This window comes from Talpa occidentalis, unplaced genomic scaffold (genome assembly GCF_014898055.3).
Source record: "Talpa occidentalis isolate TD23 unplaced genomic scaffold, MPIMG_talOcc4v2.1 talOcc4.8, whole genome shotgun sequence".
In the NCBI taxonomy this organism is placed as follows: Eukaryota; Metazoa; Chordata; class Mammalia; order Eulipotyphla; family Talpidae; genus Talpa; species Talpa occidentalis.
The window spans coordinates 102,250,366-102,269,904 of NW_023605194.1; the positions used below are offsets into that span (position 1 = coordinate 102,250,366).

General features: G+C 36.3%; 1 protein-coding gene across 4 annotated transcripts in view; it reads right to left on the bottom strand.

Annotated features, from left to right (window-relative positions):
* TMEM144 (transmembrane protein 144) overlaps positions 1–19,200 on the bottom strand; it is a 38,296-nt gene extending 19,096 nt beyond the window's left edge. For 2 of the 4 annotated variants that reach the window (XR_005122626.2, XM_037497441.2), the window contains exons 1-9: positions 19,062–19,200; positions 17,701–17,847; positions 12,318–12,478; positions 10,906–11,028; positions 8,966–9,065; positions 7,291–7,371; positions 4,159–4,240; positions 2,552–2,628; positions 482–600 (exon numbers count right to left, since the gene is read on the bottom strand). Coding sequence is in view for 1 of the 4 variants with exons in the window: in XM_037497441.2 (XP_037353338.1) it covers positions 482–600; positions 2,552–2,628; positions 4,159–4,240; positions 7,291–7,371; positions 8,966–9,065; positions 10,906–11,028; positions 12,318–12,426 (691 nt within the window). In the remaining 3 variants the exon portion in view is untranslated. Of the gene's footprint in view, positions 1–481; positions 601–2,551; positions 2,629–4,158; positions 4,241–7,290; positions 7,372–8,965; positions 9,066–10,905; positions 11,029–12,317; positions 12,479–15,309; positions 15,598–17,700; positions 17,848–19,061 lie in introns of those variants that run through there. The other 2 variants (XR_005122627.2, XR_005122628.2) reach the window with 2 other exon arrangements.
* Positions 19,201–19,539: the final 339 nt, after the last annotated feature.

A 19,539-nucleotide genomic window follows, 5' to 3' on the forward strand; every position in this document is an offset into this window, starting at 1 on the left:
ATAATTAAGGAACCTTATGTTGAACCTTTCAGAGTATTACTCTGTGCTTGAGAAATAACATCCTTGGACTAAATAGGCTGTATTTTGACCTTTCTGAAGGCATAGTTTGATCTTTACTTAATTTTAAAGTATTATGTACTACACTTTAGTTTTTATAAAGAGGAGAATACATATTTCCCCAGAGAATATCTAACTAGAAAATGTCTCAAATCTTACTGTAAAGCCAGAAACTGTGTTAAGATCCAAGTCGCTGAAATGTATCCTGACTAAAGTTGACTATATATTTCTATGTTAAAGATCACATAAAATACTCAAATAATCTTTTATTACTTTTAATTTTCAGTCTTTCTAATTTATCACTCAATGAAAACGCATGATCAAAGCTATATACTAGTATTTACTATAATCACATCCTCTTTATATTAAGTAGAAAAACAAGCATTGAGTTTATTTATAAGATAAAATAACTGTTTACTCTCACCATATTGGCTTGCCCCTGCATAGATACTATCATTTCTTTTGCTGTGATCCTTGATATAAATGACTGGCACAAATGTACATCCATAGAGTATCCCAGATATCACTGCCAGACTACAGCCCCTTAAAAAACAAATCACCATTAATTTTCACTCAAAGCAATATTTCTCTCTCTCTCTCTCATTCTCTCTCTCTCTCTCTCTCTCACACACACACACGGAATGATAAGTATACTTCCAAGTGGAAATTGCAAGCAATTATTCAGGTATTGCCCAGCTATCTTAAGGTCTATGACTGGCAGAACTCATAGAAGAACCCAGTAATATCAAAATGGCATCAGAACTAAGAAAGAGGTGAGCTTTAGTCTCTAATTGTCTAATTTGGAAGTACTTGATTTACAGATAGATTATCATTATAAATTGTCATTATATAAATGAGGACATGGCAATGATATTATATAGTCTAGATACATAAACCTGACTTTCTAAATTATGAGGTATTTGTGGACAGACACTATTACCTTTGCTTTTTTAAAAACTAAGATCTAGCACAGGGCTAGGATAGACTAAGTACCAAACACATTTGTTCAAAACAGCTGTTGGGATCCACAGACTTACTGATGCCTTAGTTAACATGGCCAAGAGGAAGTGCTAATGTAAGCAAATTATCTAGATATTTAAAGTAAAATATTACTTTTATAAGTAGAAAATGTTTTATTTTAAGCACAAGAGTCCTGTTAACTCCTTAGACTTGGGATGTATCTGCACGAAACAAGAATTTTCAATGATTTTGGGGGAAGTGCTTAATATTTCAGAATAGTCCTTTTAACTTAATACAAAGGACAATGGCATGAAATAGGAAAGGGTTTTAGGCAAACACTATCCCCTTTCCAGCTTGAAAACAATTTCTTAGTCTATTTTAATAGTGCTTTAAGGAATATGAGACTAGAAGAACTCTCGGGGCCAATTTGGCAATAAACTATCCACACTGGAAATCCCTGTGTTGTAGTGAAATCAGGACGGAGGAGTGTCCCGAACACAGACCAGACCTACCTATTGATAAAACACCTAAAAATGTTTTTCTTCACAAATACTCCCTTCAAGAAAGAGCTTTGTGAAAAAAAATATTTTGAGAGATCTCTTTCATTCTGAAGCAAAAACAGTAACATATTATTTCCTCCAAACTTGTTTGCTTGTTAGATCATTCTTTCATTTATTCAAATATTTACTGAGCACTCATGTGCCAGGCACTGCCTCTTCCCCACTATGAGGGGAGTATACAGCAGGACCTTGATGAATGTCATTCTATTCAATGTAGGTTTTGTTCTAAAATCAATGAGGAAAAAGTTCCTCATGGACAAAACAATCTTATCAACACTTACTTTCTTGTGTATAGTTTTGCTTAAAGTTGAAGTTTCAAGAACCTACCAGGACATTAAGTGAGGACTTACTGTGTATATTAAGTGGAAATGTTTTATATATTTGCAGCAAAAGAAAGGTCATCATATAAAATCCCAGCTAGTCATCAGTTGTACAATACAAACTATTCACTATTTCATATTCATTTGCCAAAAAAGAAACCCCTCAAATATAGGAGCTGATGTGAAGTCAACTCCCCCAGTTTTTATGGAGACAGTGGGAGGACCCATTATAGACACAACCTACTCCATTGTATTTGACAATGAATATCCACTAGAGAGGAGGGATTCCTAGCAAAGAGCGGGCCTCCTGGGTGGGGCACCTCTGAAGAAGTGCATTTCCTAATACAATGGCGATGCCTGATGCATTATACTCTGTGGCCTAAACTACCTCTTTTGTTTTAGTCACAAAAGTTCTAAAAATGAGGTTGCTTATTGGCTAGAATAATGCAGTGGTTTAGGCATTCTTTTAAACACTGAGACCAACGTCCCCTTTACTGTAACACTCAGCAGGGAATAAAGAAACTTCTCTACCTTGGAGCTAAGGGAGTCAAAGTTTGGGCTGCCATTTTCTTTGTGAATTCAGGTGAATATCACTTCACTCTGGTAACCACTGCTCTAACCAATATGAGACACAATAACCAAACCTCTTCTTACACTATGCGGTGTTGTACCGTAGACAATTTATCCACCCAGGAGTAGTCAGGACAGGCGTCTTGAGTTGTGTTGATCACCTATTGAAAATATTGGTACAAAACAAAACAAAAAATAGCATTCTATTGGTAATCACTCTGGTGACAATGGCTTTTTCTCAGTGTTTTTCTTTCCTCTCCTAAACACACTTTAAAATATGAGCATTATATACTATGCATTCTGATTCTGTAGATATCTTTACACTCACTTGCTTCTGATTCTGAATTAAAGAGGTTTAATTCAAAATGCTTTGACAGTTGGCAAATTCTTCATTTATATTTTTTCATTTTAATATATAGATATACACCTATTAAAACTAAAAAAAGGTATTAATTCTTGTGTTTCATTAACTATTTTAATTACCTATAAAGAAATTAAAACAAGGAAAACTCAAACTCTTCTACTATTAATGCATCAGGTCCATAGGTATTTTTCCACTCTGATTTTTTTTAAGGTAATTAGTTGAAATATTTCCAACCATGTTTCAGGATTAGGCTAATCTTCTAAGTCAGGAAAAATTATGAGCAATTAATAATATTCCTATTATTGACTGTAATCATTTTTGCCTGTAGCAGAAGTTTCTTGATGCGATACTCCTCCAGCTTTTGTAAGAGATAAGAAACTAGATTTGTATTCTTTGTCATGCGCTAAGTCTACTTTTTTCTTTGGCAATCATGCTTCCATTCACTGTGAGGAGCTTATGGTGTCTGGTTAAATACAGACAGTCAGTGCTGTTTATGTATCTTTAAGCTTAGTTTGTTTATATCCTTCCACCTTGCTTAGAAAAAGCTAGCCTACTACGTATCTTTTAGCAATTTGCATTTATTTCATTTTCCCTTGAAGTATGGTTGATAGGTATCTGGAACAAAAAGTAGGCAAGGGATACCTGGAATCTTCCCAGCCTTAACTTTTCATTCCTGCGGAAATATTCCCTGATTACTAGTGCCTGTGGATTAATAAACCTCCTTTCCTCTTACACATAATCCATTATTTAACTTCAGTGACAATTTAACCGAGATATCAGTTATCCAAAAGAGTTTTGGTAGGGGAAGAAGGAAGGGTGAAGAAAATTTAGTTTTGACATAAAGAGTAGAGGTAGCATCTTCAGAGAGGCAATAGTTCAATGGGGGTGTGGGTGCCAGTCCCGAGGCACCTCCAGCACTGGCCATGGCAGGAGAAGGGAGACTTGAACTAGGACAGACTGGACTGTGGGCTCAGAGTTCATGGGGGTTTACCCTGAAGTCACTTTTGTATATGAAACCACTGGTGCTTGTGCTGCATCAGGTCTCTCTTAAAATGTGTCCATATTTAATGCAGATTTGCTATTTCAAACTATTTAAGATTATTTAAAGTTAAATCAGTGATTCCTTATATATTTCCTGTCTTTACCTTGAAGTAGAGCAGGATATGGCCGAAATTTGATTGATTGCTATGTAGAACTAGCTCTCATAAAAATGCTATACAGTATATAACTCTGACTAAAATGAAAATCACCATCTCATGTTTCAAACCTATGAATCGATTAATTTTCTTTTTCTTGTATATTTCAAAACAAGTTGTCTTATACTCACATGCTCTGTTATTAATGGTGTGGTGTCTGTGGAACATGTGTTAGTTGGTATTTCACTTCTGATGAACAAAAACACAAAAGCACTGGAAAGAAAATAAGTTTTAGTGATATTTATCATAGTTATCATTAATATCAAGCTGTCTGAATTCTAGAATGGTTTAAATCAAGCCCAAATAATATGATGATTACAAATATTGATCATTACTTCCAAACTGCCTCTTCAATGGTCCTGCCACTTCTCCACGACTGTCATTCTCTTTGATGTCTCTTGTTCTTAATTGCAAAAGGTTAAAAGCTAAACTCATAAACTTTCTTCTCAAATCCTGTCTTTCTGCTGATTTTCCTTGGCCCTCATTTTTCTTTTTATTTCTGCTTATCCTTGGAATCATATGGCAAAATAAGCAAACATGAAAACACAAAGAGTATGCATGTTTTATGTAGTATATATACATACATAAAACCTACACTGATATACTATTTCTCGTCTATTCTATTGACAAAGTTTAATAACACCCTCAGTTTAATAACTGGACAAACTAAAAAGGAATGAGAAGGTCCTCTATGCTCTAATATAGAAAGATCTCCAGTCTATTTTGAGAGATAAAAATAGACTCATAAGCCTAATGAGTTTTCTACTTTAATATCTCTCTCATAATGTACTTTCTATTCATATTCAGTATCTTTTATAACAAATACACAGAACTATTGACTTTTAAACCAAGCAAATATGTTAAAATGTGTTAAAATATGGAATAAACAAAAGAAAATGAACAAGTTAGGTATAGGCCTGACTTTCCTATTTGAAATATATTTGCATGGTTCAAAAATTAAAATATAAGTAGTTTTCAAAATACATCTGAGGCCGAAGTTATGTATTTTTTTATTTAAAGATTTATTTTTATTTGTTTATGCATACAAGAGCTGGGGTATAGGCTAGAGGTGTGTATGTGGGGAGTGGGTGAGAGGATTCACCAGAGGCAGAGTGGGGAGCAGAACAGGAAGATCTACTGAAATACACTGCTGAGGGGAGCAGCAGGTGAGAAAGGAGAGGTCTGCTGCACCTATGGGTTAGCTCCCTGGCTGGGGATCGAACTCATGCTGCAGTGGCTGGCGATGATAATTTGATAGTGCTGACTTTAACCCCTGCGCTACCAGGGAGGCCCTGAAATTATGTATTAATAGGTATTTAAGTATAGAATAGTGCAAAGTGCATATTACATGCTATCTTTCATATAAAAATTATAAATTTCCTTGTTAGCTTCCTTATTTCAATCTCATACACTAGCTTTAAAAATCGGAACATTTCCATAATCCATATGTAATTTAACTTTCCTTTTGATTCGTATTGATCTCTGCATTTTGATCCACCTGACCTATCTCATTATAATCCCCCACATGAATTTCCTTTAAAACCTGGACTATACAGAGAATAGAAACAGTAATTTGAATTAAAAAACAAAGAGAAGTAACATCCTAAAACAACATAACTGTATTCCAAATTTCTTTACACTATGAAGCTCCAAAACTGATTTAACTGAGTTAAAATAATGAAATGAAAGGTTCCAGGAAATCATCAGGAGAAAAACATCCAAGGGAGCTCAGATCCATCACAGAGAGAGAGCATTGTGTTTCCCTGCCACAGACCAAATGCCAAGGCAAGTGACATGGTTCTCTGAGGACTAATAAGTTTAATATAGGGTTGAACAACAAATGCTGGAAGGGGAAATAATAATGGAACATAAAATAGTTATTAATAAAATAATTATAATGAAAATTGCCCGACATATATAGCATTAAGCATGTGCTTAGCATATTACAAAACAGTTAACATATTTTACTTCATTTAATCCTCTAATTGTCTTGTGAATTGGTATTATTATTATCCCTTTTGTAAATGAAGAAAACAAGACTGGAATAATAAAGTGATTTGCCCAAGGTGACATAAGTAGAAGTGGTAGAACATGAGACATTGATATGCAATTTTTAGAGAATTTACTCTTTCTAAAGAAAGAAGAAATATAGAGAAAAACAATGTCTGATGGATGGACTGGGTCAATTTGTCTTAAATTACTTTAGTCAAAACTAAGACATGTTATATTACAATTCAGGGGTATAAAGAAATTGTTTTGGAGAGAGCTGTTCAAACCTACAATGCTGTATAAATTGGACAAAGTACATAAAATTGCCTCTAACCAAAAATGTCAGGAATCTGCTATTTTAGAATAATCTATGTTATTTCTTCCCCAATTGGCCTGGAACCATTCTCTCAGGCAACATTTCAATGACAAAGAGATTGTTCCTGAATGTGGCTGGGGAAAAACCATCATATAAGGAGAAAAGAGATATAGTGTTCTTTCCCTGGGGAATAAAAAAAGAACTAAAATCTTTCCAGGCAGTGCTATCCATTATGTGGGGCACTGACAGGGAATATAAATGGAATTTAGAGAGGAAAGGGGACTGAATTTAAGGTGACCTAATTCGTATTAGAGTTTTAGTGACAGAACATTGCCATATAAAAACCCAAAGCCATGTTCATCCTCATTCATATAAATGCATACAACCAGACACAGATACAAATACAACTAGATATTTAAGTAAATTGTTGTGGGAACACACATTTGAAGAATGTGAACCAATTCACTTAAAGCGTGTACAGAATTGTAAACCAATGTTACCTCTATTAAAAAAAAAAAGAGGGGACAGCGAAGTGGGCAAAGATGGATGAGCAGTCACTAGAAGAGAGAATCAATGTCCATTTCCGGGGCACCAGGAAGCCAGCACAGTATCTATGTAGCATTTTTTTAGTTTGCAAAATAATGTGCCATTTGATTCTAATTTATAAACTGCTATTAAGATTTTCTACCTATTACTGATATGAAAGTGAGCATCAAAGCAGCTAAACTGTTGTCTGAGGGTCTCTGAGTGTTGGAGAGCAAACGCTGGGACTCCTGACTCCAGGGCAGGGCTTTTTGTGCTCTAAAACCAAGGCTGTCTTTGCAAATGAAGAATCTGAGGAAGAAATCATGTCAAGCTTATGAAATGTGGGTTTAAGAAAAGGCAAACACATCAGAATCTTTGCAAAGTGTTCTAGATGTTCAGAAGAGTAGCTAAATCATTGGAAACGATTGGGTACCTTATTACTGACAGTGCAGCTCCAATGTAATTCAGCAGTGGTTTTGACACTTCCTCTGCATCCATTCCAAACCAGCCAAACCTGGACAGGGAGAAAGTCACAGCAGTGGCATTGTTGAATATATGTTCATTGTAGTGTTTAAGGACATAGCCTCAGGGTCATATTTCTGGATTCACATCCCAAGTCCTTCCCTCACTTTGACTTGGATAAGTTATGTGTCTTGACTGTACTCAATTTCTCATATTTCTAATGGAACAGTAATTATATCTACTGACTTAGAGGTTACTTATGATATTAAATGAGTTAGTATATGTTAGTATCCATTTCTTACTAAGACTATGGAAGAAGGAAGAAAAACTAGATTTAGTGGCTAATGGAATTTTGCATTATTATTGGCTATAATTTTGTATAATATTGAAATAGACTTTTAAGAAACTGCCTGGTTAAATTCTCTTTGCTTCACCATGCCTTGATAATGTAGTGATCATTACTAGCAGTCATTGCAAACCATGCAGTGGGCAAGAGATTAAAAAGTCAAGAAGAAAAAGAAAACAGCACCTGTAAAGGGCAGAATAGAGATATGCAAATGACAGGAAAGAATATGTTAGAGGGTAGATTGTTTTGTTCTATGGAGATTGTTATAATTCTTTGAGTGGGAAGTGGAGTCTGACAACGTAAGACTTACATCCTCCCTTCTACTAATTTTCCCAAACTCAACTTGAATGGTGGGGGCAATGCAGTCCAATAGAACTTTCTGTGATGACAGGATGTCCTAGAGTTGCACAATCCAGTGGGGTTGCTGGTCATATTTGGAGATCGAGCACTTGAAAGCGCTGAATCCTGGTCACCAGACCACCAGGGAGCTAGACTGAGCATTTGAAAAGTGGCTAGTGCAACTGAGGACGTGAGTGTTTACTTTTCAACCTGTAATTAATTTAACTTAAAATAGAGATGGCCATATCTGGATTGTGGGAACATTCTTGGTCTCCCACACTAGAGCTGGGGTTGGCAAACTTTCCCTTAAAGAGATAGAAAATAAATATTTTAGGCTTTGTGGACCATTGTTCTTCTTTGGAATCTCCACTCTGCTGCAGTAGTGTAAAAGCAACCATAGGCAATACTTACATGGATGAGTTTGGCTGTACTCCATAACACTTTATTTATAAAAAACTGACTGGGAGCCTGGGTTATAGTTTGTTAACCCTGGCCCAGTCTTTAGAGGGAAAGGATATGTACTTTGGCACTAGAAGAACTGGGTTTGAATCTTGACTTTTTAGTTCTGGGACCTTCAGCAAGTTACTGAAACACTTTCTATATCAGCTCTCATCTAAGATAGAACTTACCCCATATGTTTGTGAAAATGTATTGAGAATGATGCCTATAAAATGTTCAGCAAATTGTCATACAAAGAAAGTGAAAATAAATGTCAGTTTCCTTTTTTTTCCCTACTTCCATTTCCTAGAGATAATTCTTTATCTTCATCAAATACCTAAATCCCTTCTTTAGAATTTAGAACAAATAGTAATCATATTTTATGTGTATGTCTTACCAGCTGTAATCTCTGTGAGGGTAAGAAGAAAATGTTATTCAGTTCAGCTAGGCCAACCACTAGCACTTATCTTATATACAATATGAGTGCAGAGAATCTTCGTTGAAATAGTTTGCTTTGTTTTACCTTGAGCTTGCCCAGCCAGTTAAGGTATTAAATGATCCCCAGATTAAGATTCCAAGGCCTAAACCAATGGTTTTGATAATTGGGACAACAGCAATGTTCCCTGTAGATGTAACACATAGAAGAAATGTGTTATTTTCAATATAGAAAATGCCTTTTATATTTAAATTTTAACTATAACTGCAGATTGTGGTATTTGGAAGAATTTAGTAAAGCACATTTCCTTACTTTTAAAATAACTACATTTTGGTGTCAAATGCATGATTTTATTGCTAAAAGAACTAGACAGAGGAAATCCTACCAGGAAAACTGTGGAATTAGCACCTTGCCTAACTGTACCAATGCTTTTCAAATTTAATACAGGCCTCTCTCTGTTCTATGACTTTTTTGCCTAAGTTGTCAATGATAAAATTAGTAGTGACCATTTTTTTAGACTCGAGCCCATAGTCAACCAATGGTAGAAGTCTTTGGCCCAATGTAGTCCCAGATTTTGCTCTCCCATGTTCACTGATTTATCATCTGGATTCTGCATTCATTATTTTGTACTCTGGAGGGGCACTCAGGGCCAAATGCTTGATTATTTTTGTAGTTCTTAACCCCTCAGCAGTCTGTCTGACCTCAGTCTTACAAACTTCTCTTAAAAATTTTCTCTCTTTGCTTCCAAGATGCTTTTAGCTCCTGATTCTCTTCTGTTTCTCTGTTTAGTGTTTTTTCCTCTGGCTGATCTGTCTTGTCATAACTTCTGGAGTTATGTGCCCCCTAAATACTTTCCTTTGATCACATTTCTCCCCTTGATATATTCTGCTTTGGGTGCTTGGTCTAATTTCATGGTTTTAGCTATAGTGCTATGCTCCAAACTGCTAATAGAGATCCTCCACTGTGGAAATGTCAGTGCCTTCAAAGTCAGAAGGTCCCAAGCTGAAAGTATTATTTTCTCTTGCAAACACATCCCTCTCTCTGCTTATGTGTGTCAGTGGTATCACCACTCTCAATCACTCACCTAGAATAAAATCCCTTCATCATCATTGGCTCCTCCCTTTCCTCTACTTCTCATCTCTAATCAGTTACTATGACCTCTAGCAACCACATCTGCAACATTTCTCAATTTAGACCCTTCCCTCGCTAAAGTCCAGAGGAACCTGCTAGGTGAATATAAAGTTCTATGTGCTTTCTGTGTTCTCCTCTCCCCATTAGACACAATAAACACAATCATTAAAGTATAATTGAAATATAATAATTAAATTCTAGTGGGAATTTAGAAGTTAATTTTTCTGTCTTCCAACTTCTCTAAATAAGTTAATTTTTCAGAGATTCAAATTAAGTGGGCACTAATAAGTTTTTAGCTATTTAAAATTTATTTGCTTTTAGTCAAATTACTTCTAAAGATTCTTGGTACTTGGAAATTTCTTTGTTAAAGGAGAAGAGATCTGCTAGGCTGTATTTATATTAATAGAAGAAAACATTACCAGGTGGACAAGCAATGTTATAAATTCTAATTCTTTAATTTTAGGTATTAATAGAACAACAAAAGGAAGTTTTTATGTGGTAATGTGTCTGTGTTTGCTTACTCCTAAAGTAAGCACATGATATTAGTAGTGACTACTATTTAATAAGTATTTTCTAATAAACATGCTAGAGAAAGACCAGAACACCTAACTAAATATATGAGTTAAGCTTGACCAGACAGAGAGCAAGAGCAATGGAAACAGTTTTTACTATAGTTATTTTCTAATAGGGACTTAGAAATCATTAAGTAGAAAGAGATAAGCTATGCACCAAAATATTTATGAAGAATTTGAATGAAAAAAATGAAATTGTTACTTTCTAGTATCTATGACTAAGCATTATTCAGAATTCCTCTCTGTGCTATTTCCTTCTATTGTGAATTAGTTATTTTGAACATAGCATTAGATGTTTAAATAATAAATTGTATCATGCGTTACCTGTTGCCCAAATACAGCCCCCAACCATTGCAAAAGGCCAAAATTTAGGGCAATGTAATATCAGATTGACCACCAGGGCGACCAACCATATGGCAGCACAAAGTACCCACTGGAGAAACATACCTGGAAATAAAAGAAAGTTATCAGTGGTTCAAATTGACTTGTGTAAATTGGTGGTCAGAGAGATCAAGGAGCTATTACTATAGGAAAGGCCAGAAGTTATTGACTGCAGGCACTTTTCATATTTACTATAATTCACACAAGTATTCTACATTATAGTTAACTCTAGCTCAAAGAGAGAAAAAATACATTTGAGATGAAAAAAGCTAATAATTTGTGGAATTAGAATTTAAATCTAGGTTGTTTGGCTGGAAAGCCTTCTACACACACACACACACACACATATTTCTTGATTAACAATCTTTTAAATTTTATTTCCAACTATTAATCAAATCAAGAATATTCTACCAAAGAGTACCGACAAAACCAAATCTTATTTTATTCAGGTGCCATGCTTAGTGCTATCCCCTCAGACTATATCCCAACAGCTATTTAAACCTTTGTGTGCCATATATGCCACCTTTGGGATAAACATAAAATCATTTATGGTCACATATAGACCTCATACAGTTAGAGTTGAACATAGGTGATGAGCTAATGCAGATGAGCTAATGGGGAAAATTGGGCTAAGGGCACAATTTCAAAAACTTCAACAATGTCTTAAAAGCGATAGGAAACCAATAAAAATGGTAGTGTAGTTTTATACTGGTTAAGAAGTTAAGAAATTCACAAATGTTAAAATAAACAAAGCACTTTAATTTGAAAAAGACCTGAAGTTTGCTTACTGAAGTGGGCATTGGAATCATGAATTTTTGTGAAGGGGGTGGATGGAGGGTTCTAACTCAAGTGTAGACAAGTGTGGTGCTGGAACTGAGGCTGCTGGTAAATGTTTGGGGGGAGGGATGTGTGAGCACATTTTGTGTGTTACTATTCATCTTCATTTATCTGGGTGTGGTTTTCTTTGTTCAATCTCATGTTTTGTCAGAGTCAAAATTGCCCTATGAAAACAGAATTCTTGTTCTCTATTCTATAAATGATCCTGGGCATTTGTGTTTTTCAAATGTGTTATTAGTAGCACTAATTTCCTTCTTTTGTAAACATAACATATATTTAAACGTTTTCCTGACAATGTCCATCCTGGCTTTACCATAAAACACAATCATCAGATTATTTTATACTGACCAGCTCTCAGATAAACTGCATGGCTATTATCAAATGATTTATTTTAAGTTCTATTCCTATGTCAGGTTCAACAAAATTTAGTTATATAGCCATTATTTAAAAATACCAAAAAGGAAAACTTCACATTTAAAAAATAATGTAAGGTATAACAGTGAATGAAAGATAATTACCATCACCAGTATCATATTTTTTAAGTGGTACAAAGTTTGAGCCAAACAAGATAATAGCTACAGAAGAGGAGATGAATCCAGTGGTTAGGTCTGTTGCATTATTGCTCATGGTTGTACTGTCTGAGGGTGAGCAGGTCACTTGATGTAATTTTCAAGAGCTTCTGAAATAAAACAAAAATGAAACAAGAAGTGGTGATTCTGTGATAAAATTGTGATTACTACATATTTATTGACTTTTAAGCATTTGCTAAAATTGCTTCTTCTGAGAAGCAGTAAGGACATTATGAAATTGCATGATCCATTCATTTACCTTTAAATTTATTTTATCAACAAATCTTTTTTGGATACTAACTGAACAAACAAACAAACAAACAAACAAAAACAAGTTCAGAGCTCCAAAAGCTAACACCCTCTAAGATCTGGTTACTATTTTTATTATATTTAAAAATTCTCCTGTGATGAAATGGAGATGATGAAAGTAAGTGGAGTAAGTGGGGTGATGAAAAGATTTCTGGACTAGGACTGTTTCAGTTGGTTTTTGTGACAAAGGGCAGAACATGTGGGAGACTTTTAGAGCTATCAGTGCCTTGCAAACAAAAGTTCTCATTATATTTAAGATGTGAGCTCAAGGGCACATTTAAGTTGTATTGCTGCTCATACTCGGATCCCCTGGAGGCAAAAGTGTTTTCTTCATTAGTGCTGTCCCCTCAGTGTGTATGAGTTTAAACACTTAAGAAACCCTCTATCTTTATGACTTAAGAAAACACTGGTAGATAGAGCAACCTCCTATAGCTCTCCTTAAGTTCAGGGTCAGCAGTGGCGTGTTGCAGGAGGCTATGTCCAGTCAGCAGAACAATGTGAGCAGAGTCAGCTAGTATGCAGCCTGGTAGCCATTACCCACATATGATTAACTAAGTTTGCGTTAAAATCAAATGAAAGGAGGGCCTCCCTGGTGGCGCAAGGGGTTAAACACCGCACTTTGAAGCTATCCACAGCCTCTGCAGCACGAGTTCGATCCCCGGCCTGCCAGGGAGAAACCCACCTGGCACAGCAGACCTCTCCTATCTTGCCCGCTGCTCCCCTCAGCAGTGATTTCAGTCACTGTGCCTGTTCTGCTACCCACTCTGTCTCTGGTGAATCCTTTCCCCCCCACACCTCTGGCTTGTACCCCAGCTCTTGGATGCATAAATAAATAAATCTTAAAAAAATCAAATGAAAGGAAAACAATTCAGTGCTATAGTTACAAGAACCACCTGTTAAGCAGCTCAATAGCTGCCTAAATCCAGCAGCTACCTTTGGGACAGGGGAAGATTATAAAACATTTCCATCATTGCAGAAATTTCTACTGGGTCACTCTGCTTAATGAAAAGTTCTGGTTCTCTTGTGAAGAAAATGACCAAAACCACAATTGCCAAGATCCAGACATGTTTCATTCAATAACGTTTGGGGAAGGCTACTGAATTCAATTTACCTTTTCAGTTGTACAAGCTAGATGAGAAATACTAACATAGAAGGGCCACTTTATCACCGGAGGTAAACAAGTCTTCCCCCAATACTGTCTTGAATTCATATGTTGCACATTAACCCTTCAGTTTACTTTATCATCTAAGCCATCTGAAATGGAATTTAGGATAATCTAGTCTTTTTTCCCCTCCAATTTTAATATTATAGTGATAACTTTGTGTGATATGCATCCAAAATCACCTTTCCTTGTTATCTTATTTTATAAACATTTACTTTAAAGGTGTTTCCTTTTTCTATGTTTTGTTCCTTATGGATTCTTGCAAAGTCAATTAAATATACAACTACCTGCAATATATGTTCCTGGCAGTGATATGGATAATTTAACTGAATGGAAATAACTTCAAAATAATTTTAGTTCAATAAATTTAGTAAGAAAAATATCTATTTGAAATTGTGCATGCTTTCTTAAAAAATATATAAAAAGGTAATTGCTGCTACAACATCTCCCAGGGGGATGTATTTGAGGGAGAGATACCTAGGCATTTTTAAACAGGACACAACACTATTTCAGGAAAATGAACAATAGTTTTACTGTTAGGTGGAAAAAGCTTTAGTCCTGCCATGGCTTATATGGGGTATTGCTCAAGGGTCACGCAGGTGGATTGCTGCTAAGATACCAGAGGGGCAGGTGGTGTTGGCAAGGACATCTTGGGACTAAAGAGACACAGGAGTGGGTGTTAGCTAAGAAACCAATATTTTTTGCATTTTAATAAAAAGAAAATGAAACAAAATCTTTATACACTCAGTGGTAAGCCTTGCCTTCAAAATGGCAAACTATTTTAGTGAAAGATGACTCTATTAAGATTACTAACAGCCCCAAACTTTTGAGATTTCATCCCATTGAAAGAATAATTTGAATTGCTAATCAAAAGACATGAACTGCATTTCGATTGCTGAATGAACATGAATTTATTTAAAGCCATTACCTGCAGGTAGATGAAATTTATAACATGCAATTCTGTATGTACATTTCAGAATGCTTGTGATATAATTTCAGTTTGGTTTGACAATGCTTACTATCTTTAGGAAAGAGTTTACCTCTTTCTTAATTAATGAAATTTTTGTGGCAAAGGAAAGTAATCATTTTACCCAGTACTGTAGTCCCAGTTCTTTCTAGAATAAACCTATTAAGCCTCAAGCTCCTTTATAATAGAATTTGTCTCCACTTTTATTTTATTAACTTGTGTTTCATTTTGTTCTATTGTAGTATTTTTCTTTCATTAATTATAAGTAGTTTTCCTCTAACTTTCTCTTAGTTATTTAAACTTTGCAGACTTTTTTGGGTTGTATTTGGTGAGTTCTGATCAATGCTGCTCCTTTTAGTTTTAGTTTCATATTAATTTTCTCAAATCTCCTGGCAAGCTCTGCCCATCTTGGTTAAAATTAGTTAATTATGAGCAGGTTTTGAAAACTCAGCAGACATTCCTCTGCAAAGCTGCTTGGGTTTCCTTTGAGTTGCTGTACTCACTGCGTCCGGACTGGTGGCTGAAACTTCCTCCTCTCAGCTGGAGACTCGCCTGCCTTAGTCCCTCTGTGGCTGGGGTAACTTTGCCAGTCTTTACTTTGTCTGGACAGTTACTTAAGTACCAGGTCTGAAGGGCAGGAAAGGCTCAAGTACCCTTGACCGGGAGGCCTTTTTCCCTGCTGAGGCTGCTAGATCAGCCTTTACTACCCGCAGAGACAATTATTTACACACTCAGGAGGTAAAGGGAGACCCAGAGGCCTAGGCAGAAGGCAGCCGGTGGGGAAACTCCTTCCTCTAGCTGCTCAGCAGGAATACACGGTCACGTGACCACGTGGCTCCAATGAGGAGTTCTCAGGCCAAACGTCAATCAACTAAAAGGCTTTTGTGTGCTATGACTGTTTCTGAATGTGTCACCCTCTATAAAAGCCACACGGCTCAGGATTATTTATTTATTTATGGATGAAACAAAAAACAGGTATTTTATATCGCTGTGAAAGAAGATCTAGAGTTAAGGTTTCTTTTTCCACTATCAAGAAATTCATCAGAACCAGGCATATCACTGTAAGATAGTCAACATTGCAATCCATGTAGATATTACATCACAAGTGTTCTGAAATGTACTAGAACTATATGCAATAAACTTCATTTATCTGCAGGTAATAACGTTAAGTAAAATAATGTTCTTTAATGTGTGACAGCACAAAATCTGACTTGTAATTAGTAAGCCTGTGTAAATGCATCCAGAACATTAATTTGTATATTTATCTCATATGTATTGAGATTTGAGACCAAATGTTTTATTTATTTATTTTATTATTATTATTTAAATTTTATTTTTATATTCCCCATACAATTATGACCCCCTTATTTTGACCCCAAGCCCTCCTTTCCCTGCCCCCCACCCCCCATAGAGACCAAATGTTTTAAGAAAGTGTAAGTGCTGGGACCTATCCTAAACTAAAAGCTAAAAGAAGATGTCTCCAGGAAAGTGACATTGAATTGTGACATCCAGGGGTTGGTGATGGTTGTGGAGTTATAAGGAGGAAAAAAACATAAGGACCATCCAAAAATGAGGTATTCTTTGTTACCTTAAAAAAAATGAGTTTATTTGGCCCCCCAGTGGTGCAAGGGGTTAAATCTCAGCACTATGAAGCTATCACCAGTCACTGCAGCCGAGTTCGATCCCTGGCCAGAGAGCTGAGCCACATGGCACAGCAGACCTCTCCTGTCTCGCCCACTGCTCCCCTCAGCAGTGTATTTCAGTAGATCTGCCTGTTCTGCTCCCCACTCTGTCTCTGGTGAATCCTCTCACACCTGTACCATTGGCCTACACTCCAGTTCTTGTATGTATAAATAAATAAATCTTTAAAAAGAATTGAGTTTATTAAGGAATCAAAACCAAGGACTTGAATCTGGGTACAGATTACCCTGGGAAACTGCCTGAATTCTGAGACTTACAGTAAGGATTTTAGATAGTCTACAAGGAAAACATTTTACATTTTCAAGGATATTTACAGAGAAAGTCTGGCCAGAGGCCTGGTTAATTTATCTACTTGATGTTGTCTATGCATCTGGGAAAACACAGAGCATTGTTAAAATTTACTCTATTTAGAGCCTTATCTTCTGGGAACAGGGAGTGTCAGCCATGCCATAAAACTTGAAGCTGTTTTTCTTTTTTTTTGAAGTGACTGGTTTGCTCAGAGACAACTTTTTGTTGTTGCTGACAACTTCTTTGCAGGCCTGTGCAGCTGTGCCTGTGCTCTTTAGTTTGTGCCCCGTAGTGGAAACCAGGAAGGGGGGTACCCTTTAAATTATTGACACTAGGTTACACCTGGAAGGAAATCTTGCTTTAAACATGACTCACATTCCTGAATTACAGTGTAAGATAAGCTGATGGAAGTTAAAGAATCATGGCATGTAAAGAATTAAATAAACTAAGGCCTTTCACCTAAAAAAGGGGATTAAGTGAGTGGCTCAGAAGAATTTTAAAGAAATAAATTTCCCTTTCCACACATATACACTCAGAGATAAACATAGACACATAAACTATCTCCAAAATAAAAGCCTAAATATGCCTAGTGTTGTTTTACTTTGTAATTATAAGAGACCTCAATGATCATGTATTCATTCTTGCTTCAGAATTTCATAGAGAAACTGAGGCTACATTGTTGTGAATTCCCTGAAACTTTAAAGTGAATTGGGGGACCGGGTCAGTCTTGAGGATATTTATTATGGGCTATACCAGTCCAGTGCTTTTACATCATGCCACAGAGCCAACCCAATTATGGATGGTTTTCCATTTAAATTAAAAATTTTCTCTTTGTATTAATGCTAAACATAAAGGTCTTCACTGGAAGACTCTGGCAGATACCAGAAGCTCTACATTAGTCTCACCTGCTAGCCCTTTTCTCTGGAAACTTCAGTTTCTTTGTTTGTAAATGTCAATTGTTTGATCGGTATATCTCACCCTTTCATGGGGTCAAATTGTATAGTGCATATAAACCCCTATTATTAGAACTTCTCACTTCCTCTATGTCACTCCTGCCATCACAAGAAAAAAAAATGATTAAACTGAAGGTCAAAAACTCTCCTACAAATCTTCCAACTGTAGGAGAGATTACAATTCTATAAGTAGAATATACAGAAGTAACAATATTTAAAGATCCGTTCTGAGCTTAAGAAAACACTAACACCATTATTTACTTATACTGATGTCATATAGTCTTCGAAGGAGCTGTAGAGAATGAGAACATATAGCGAATAGAATAAATGATAGAAAACTGGGAACTATAAGTCAAGATGAAACAAAACAAAACGCCAGACTCTGGGGACCTATATAGTTACTATAATTGACTTCCATTTTGGTTTGAGCTTCACATAGAAAGGCAAACAATTGTTTAGGAAACTTCCTATATAATGGCTATTTTTATGAAACAATTCTTTAGGAAAGACTTTTTTAGAGCAATAAATTTTAGAGGCAGCTTGATAAAGTGGGGGTGGGTCACAAATGGTCTATGTTTGAAGCACTTTTAAAGATACTTTATCTGGGTATCTTCCAAATTTAACATTCAGGCATTGATTTGACAATTTTTTTGGAGTTTGTACTATAAATCAAAAACCACTCTGGATATTAGGAATTGACAAAAATCTCTGCACCCACTTAGCTTTCAGCCTAATAATTGTAACCAGACAATAAGGAATATATGTGTTCTGTGCAATGGGAAAAAGTAAATGACAGGAGAATGTAGAATGTGTGTGGGTATATATAGGAAGCTGCGTTTTTGGAAGGGTAGTCAGGGAAGGCCCACCATGAAGAAGACGTTTGAGTAAAGGCCTGAAGAGATTGGAGAAGGAAGAGAGGATGGCCCTGAAACATATTTGAGGGAAGGCCAAGAGGTCACTGTAGTTGTAACTGATGTGGTGAGAAAGAGCAGTAGAAGATGAAATTAGAGATTTCAGGGAGTTAGTAAGATCTAAGGGCCTTGTGGTCATTGAGAAGACTTAAACTCTGGGGACAATGGGGGTCACCAAATATTTTGATCACAGGAGATGTATTAGTTATTTATTGCTGTGTAACAAATTACTCCAAAATGTGATGACTTTAAGAACATTAGACACGTATTTGAGCAGTTTCTATAGTTCAAGATTTAGGGTTCTCAGAGTCTCTCATAAGCTGCAGTGAGATCCTGTGTGAGGTTCCAGTGACTGGAGATGTTTTTGGGCCTACGGCTCCATGTCCGCTGTGGCTTACTTACATGACTGACAAGTTGACTCCAGCTGCTGGTGGGAAACCGCAGTTCCTTTTCTCATGGGCCTCACCCTAGTATTGCTTGAGTGTTCTCATGACATGGTGTGACTTTCCTCAGAGTGAGAAACCCAACAGGTGAAAGCGTCATTGTCTTTTATGACCTAGCCTCTGAGGTCACACACCATCCCTCTGCAGAGTTCTGTTGGCCACAGGTTCATCCCTGACTCAGTGCAAGAGGAAGCTGTGTGATGGTGTGGATATCGGGAGTTGGGAGTCATTGGGGCTGTCCTGGAGGTGGATGAACAGGGAGAAGAAAGGAGAGAATCACTGAAACAATGTCCTTGCCTGCATGCAAGCAAAGGAAATCCAGTGCGAAAGCAGAGGGAATAGCCCTGATTAGCTGCACTGCAACAGTATAGGCGCAGTTGCAAGAACGTGAAAAGATGCTTGTGCGTTCTCTCTTCTGATTTTCTTGCCCTGCTTTG